The sequence below is a fragment of the Setaria viridis genome, chromosome 8 (assembly GCF_005286985.2).
Source record: "Setaria viridis chromosome 8, Setaria_viridis_v4.0, whole genome shotgun sequence".
Lineage (NCBI taxonomy): Eukaryota > Viridiplantae > Streptophyta > Magnoliopsida > Poales > Poaceae > Setaria > Setaria viridis.
In genome coordinates this window covers 30,809,671-30,814,778 of record NC_048270.2, presented here as the reverse complement: position 1 = coordinate 30,814,778, position 5,108 = coordinate 30,809,671, and the positions used below count along the sequence as shown (strand labels likewise).

At 39.5% G+C, this 5,108-nt stretch overlaps 1 protein-coding gene across 1 annotated transcript; it reads left to right on the top strand.

Annotated features, from left to right (window-relative positions):
* The first annotated feature begins 317 nt into the window (after positions 1–317).
* LOC117834487 (F-box protein KIB4) lies at positions 318–2,280 on the top strand. Its single transcript, XM_034714052.2, has 2 exons — positions 318–608; positions 1,205–2,280. The coding sequence occupies exons 1-2, from the start codon at positions 318–320 to the stop codon at positions 2,192–2,194; spliced, it is 1,281 nt and encodes a 426-aa protein (XP_034569943.1). The 3' UTR covers positions 2,195–2,280.
* The last annotated feature ends 2,828 nt before the right edge of the window (positions 2,281–5,108 follow it).

Sequence of the window (5,108 nt, the reverse complement as noted above, 5' to 3'; positions counted from 1 at the left end):
ATCTCCACATCCACAACACAGATCTTCCGTTAACCTATTCGAATTCGGATCCTGGGTTTGCTGGGTATAAGAACGGAACCAGGAGCCTGCCCTCGTTGTGCTTGTGCCTTGTACTCCTCCGAAAGATTCCAAGCGTCTTTTGTCTCCCGTTGCAGGGAGCAACTCGATCATCCGTGGTCTTGCAAAGGTGAGAGATCCAGCTTTGATTTGCTTCGATGGACATATCCAGCAGAGCCGAGAGGATGAACCTTAGCTGTCTGTGCAATCTGCTCTTTCGGGCTCTTGCCAACATATTTGCTTCCTCAACCTGTTCGCTGATGAAGACATTACTCCAGCTAGATGAGTTTGTACATCCATCACCCGTGGTGGCACCTACTGCAGGCAGTGAACTGCCGTGGCTGCCACAGGATATCCTGATGGATATCTTTGCCCTCCTTGAGACCCCTGACCTTGTACGTGCAGGATCAGTCTGTGCCTCGTGGCGCGCCGCCTACACAAGCCTGTGCGCTACTGAACATTGCAAGCTGCAGCGGACACCGTGCCTCCTGTACACTTCCGAATCCATCGGTGAGAAGGCTATGGGTCTATATAGCCTCGCAGAGAAGAAGGCATACACCACTACCGGAAACCTTAAATTCGCCGAGTGTTTTCTTTTTGCCGAGTGTTTTTTTTCGGACACTCGGCAAACAAGCTCTTTGCCGAGTGCCACTCCAAAAACACTCGGCAAAAAAAAAACACTCGGCAAATAGGGGCTTTGCCGAGTGTCAAATGGAAAACACTCGGCAAAGCCCCTTGTTTGCCGAGTGTTAAAAAAAAACACTCGGCAAACAGGGGGGTTTGCCTAGTGTTTTTTTTGACACTCGGCAAAAAAATAATTTTTTTTCCTCTTTTCACCATGAAATTTTTTCTACTCCCTACATACAACATGTGGTACTCCATGTTAAAATTTGGTATATTTTTAAATTTATTTGCTATATTTATTTAATTAATTGCATTTCAAGGGAATTTTTGGTATAAGTCAAATTTGAACTGCAAGTGATTCAAATTACGGAATAAAATGAGTAGAAAAATGATATTCATGTTATTTGGACCAATTTGAGACCTGACCCATGAAATGAAAAGAAATTTCGAACATCTTGTTCAGGAAACACGACCATGAACGTGTGGCAGTAGTATTTGAGATCTGAGCCTCGCAGAGAAGAAGGCATACACATTGACTCTCCCGGACCCACCTATCCGAACTAGGGAGGTCATTGGTTCGTCCTATGGCTGGATAATCACCGCAGACGAGAGATCTGAGCTGCAGCTTGTCAACCCCATCACTGGTGATCAGATCGCACTGCCATCGGTCACAACCATCGAGCAGGTGGATCCGATATTTGATGATGCTGGCACCCTTTGTAACTATGAGTACTTGTGGTACACTGGAGACCACTGGATCCATGATAAGCCATCAATCCTTGATCTCAGTAAGCTCCGTGATATGCTGTTCTACAAGGCCTTTCTATCTTCAGATCCATCCACCGGGGACTACTTCGTGGTGCTCATCCACAACCCCCGATGTCAGCTTTCGTTTGCAAGGGCAGGAGACAATGAGTGGACGTGGTTGCCACCACACACTTGCTATGAAGACTGCCAATTTCAGGGTGGACTGCTATATGCCACCACTGATGTAGGAGAAATCCATGTGTTCGATCTTAGCGCCCCAGCAGTTACAATGAAGATAGTTCTGGAACGGGTGAAGTGGTCTGCATCAGACAGGGTTTACATTGTTCAAGCTCCATCTGGTGAACTGCTGCAAATTACGAGATCTAACGGTGTACTAGAAGAAGAGTATGATTTAGATCCGTCTACGCTGCCCAACAAGACCAACAGGATCAAAGCACATAAAGTGGACCTTACATCGGAAAAGCTTGTAGTGGAAGTAGATACCTTGGGTGAGAACGTGCTGTTTATTGGGCGTAACCAATCACTTTGCCTTTGTGCCAAAGAATATCCACAGCTGAAGCCAAATCATGCCTACTTTACTGATGATGACTTTCTTGATGTCACGTGTTACAAGAACGATAGGCGTGATATTGGAGAATTTGACCTGAAAAACAATAGGAACAAGGAAATTGTATCCCCTCAGCTTTGGTCCAACTCTCCAACCCCTGTGTGGCTAGTTCCGAATCTAAGGAGATATCACAATTAGATATCACAAGATGTTTCACAATGATATTTTTTATGCCTCTTTCCCTATGCTACAGTTGTCATTTTACTTTTGTTGAATTAAGTTATTCCAATCATTGATGAATTCAGCTTGGTCCTTCACTTTTATTGAATTGGGTTCTTTAATTCCAAACATGGAGTTCTGCTTGGTCCATCACTAGATCTTTTTCCATGAAAGTCATTGTAAGCAAAACACCACTTATATGCCAGCTAAACATATGTTTGGTGACGTACTGTAGACTTGGGGACAGCCAAGAACAGTGAGGTGATAATAATATGGTATTTTAGTATTTTATAGACATATCAGTACTTGAGATCTCCTATCTGGTATTTGTCTTCGTTTCATTCAGCATAAGGAATTTGATTTTTTTTCCATGTATCAATAAATTTGAAATACTAGATTATGTCTTGCACATTCAGATTTTATAATGTTCACAAATTATATGGAAAAATAGGCTTATTATAAAAAGATACGCAAAGCAATACATGAGATAAAGCTCACCAAGTTAGGTTAATACCAGGCCAATCCATCCCTATCCAAACAAACATGATCTTGCATGAGCCCATACCATTCCATACAAGCAAGCAAATAGAAGCATGTATCACACTGCAGATAAACAAAAATGGTACTTGCTTAGCTTGTACCATCTTCCTGTGCTGGCTCATCCCATTCAAAGTGAACAATTCTATGCATGTATACCATTCATTTATCACAGCCTTATCACCCTGTGGTCTTGTACTCAGTGGCAGGAAGCTATGCCAAGGACTCCGATCCATTCCTCTCCATTGCCGGGTGCTAGGTATTGGTCCGAGACAGTCAATGATCCATTTTCCATGATTTTGACATGGTTTCTTCTGTGTCAGTTTTTAGAATCAGCTGCTTGGGTTGGCAGTGATAACGGAGCACTAGTAAACAAGAGATATAATTTTTTATTCACAATAACTAATGTATCCTTAATTTTAATTAACTATTTGTAATAACTAATTAGCCTCATTCATATATTACTGGTTGTCATGCCTCGATGCCCAACAATCTGCTTGTAGAGCTATCAGCAAATAATAAGAAAATAAATAAATAAATAAAAATTAATGCCCCCTGCAAATCGAAAGTAATATTTAAAAAAGGCAACAAGGCAACAACAGGATCCACCCCTGCTAATTCATTTCCAAGGCCGGTTCATTACACCACATGCCACCAGGCTTCCATGTTTCCGTCCCACCAATTGGTTATTAGAGCTTGAGTGCTCTTGTCACTTTCCTCGATCCAAGCCCCTACTGGATCCAACCCTGGAAGTGCCCATCATCCAGACTTAAACCTGCATGTGCTTTGGTCAATTCTGCGTGCCCGTTCCATGCAGATTTTGTAAAAAAACTAACTATGTGGTCCTCTCATCTCACACTGGGAAAACGCATATTGTATGACATACATGTGCTTCTTAATATATGTATTATAAGTAACCCAAAGTTCCTCCAAGTATAAATTATATTACATTTAATTTTAAACAATTCATACATAAGCAAGTCACACACCAACATCACTAAGGTTCTAGCAAGCTATGCAACAAGGTTATTTTGTAGCCACATGCATACATGACCATTTAGTAGCTAAGTGCTTGACCAACATTATATAACATATTTATAATATTCTTAGGTAGATCAATTTAACTCTAATAATGATATGAGCTAACTAGCCAGCACACAAGGCAACATCAAGTTAAAGCTAATAACACTAAGCACGTACACCAAATCTGGACAGAAGCACACTAGTCACTTGTTTTAACCATAACTAGAGATATAAGAATCCAAAAAGGGTGATCCTAGACTTTCTGTAAAGTAAAGGAAATTATCTAAAACTTTGTTACACACACCAAAAGCTGATTCAACAAATAATAAGGTGAAAACACACCAAAGAGCAGATATGTACAAACAAGGATAGAAAACTGACACAAACTTCACAGATGCATATCTGGAATTCTAGACCTCCAACAACCATGATTCTTAACTTGGTAGAAACTTTATTAATTTATCTATAACTTTATTATTGTTGTCTCAAGATGATTCAACAGTTAACAAGACTACAAAACACAAAGAAGCAAATCTGTCCAAACTTGAACAGATGCTGATATTAAACTTTAGACATCCATAAGTTGAGTTCTAGCTTTCACAACAAGGTCGTTCTAGACTCTTTAGAAATCTTAACAAACCATGCACAGATTTTTTATAAACAACACAAGCTAAAACCAAAGTTAACTACGTCAAACATCACAAAGAAGACATCTCTGTCCAGATTAGGACATATTCTGTTATTCCACTTCACAAGCTCATAACTAGAGATTTAGACCACCAAAAGGGGTGATGTTTAACAGTTTGGAAAGCTCATGAAAAACCCTACACTTCATCTACTATCTTTAAGATATGATTAAAATCTTAGCTAAATCAAACAACACAATCATTCATACCTATACATAGAGCACCCAAAATCTGACAATGAACTTTTAAAATCTATAGCTCCTAAACCATGAGGATTATGGTGATGTAAATTTAACACGAGCTATATTATGAAGTTACCTACATCTTTTGTATTCACCATATTTACATAAAACATCACTATAATCTTGAAAATACTACCACAACAGAAACTATTCTAGTAGCCATTTCAGCACATATGCAACAAGGTTATTCATTTAGTTCTTTAACAAGGTAACATATGCATAAGTTAAACACATAGCTCACAACTACTATGGACATAGTTAATTAGCATTAAGCTTAGGTAACATGGAACACTCTAAACACCTTAAGCAAGAATCAAAGCAAAGGTGAAGAACTTATATAAGTAGCTGTTATATTAACATCAGAGCATACATATGAGTTATATTCAAAGTTTAACCACTACTTAT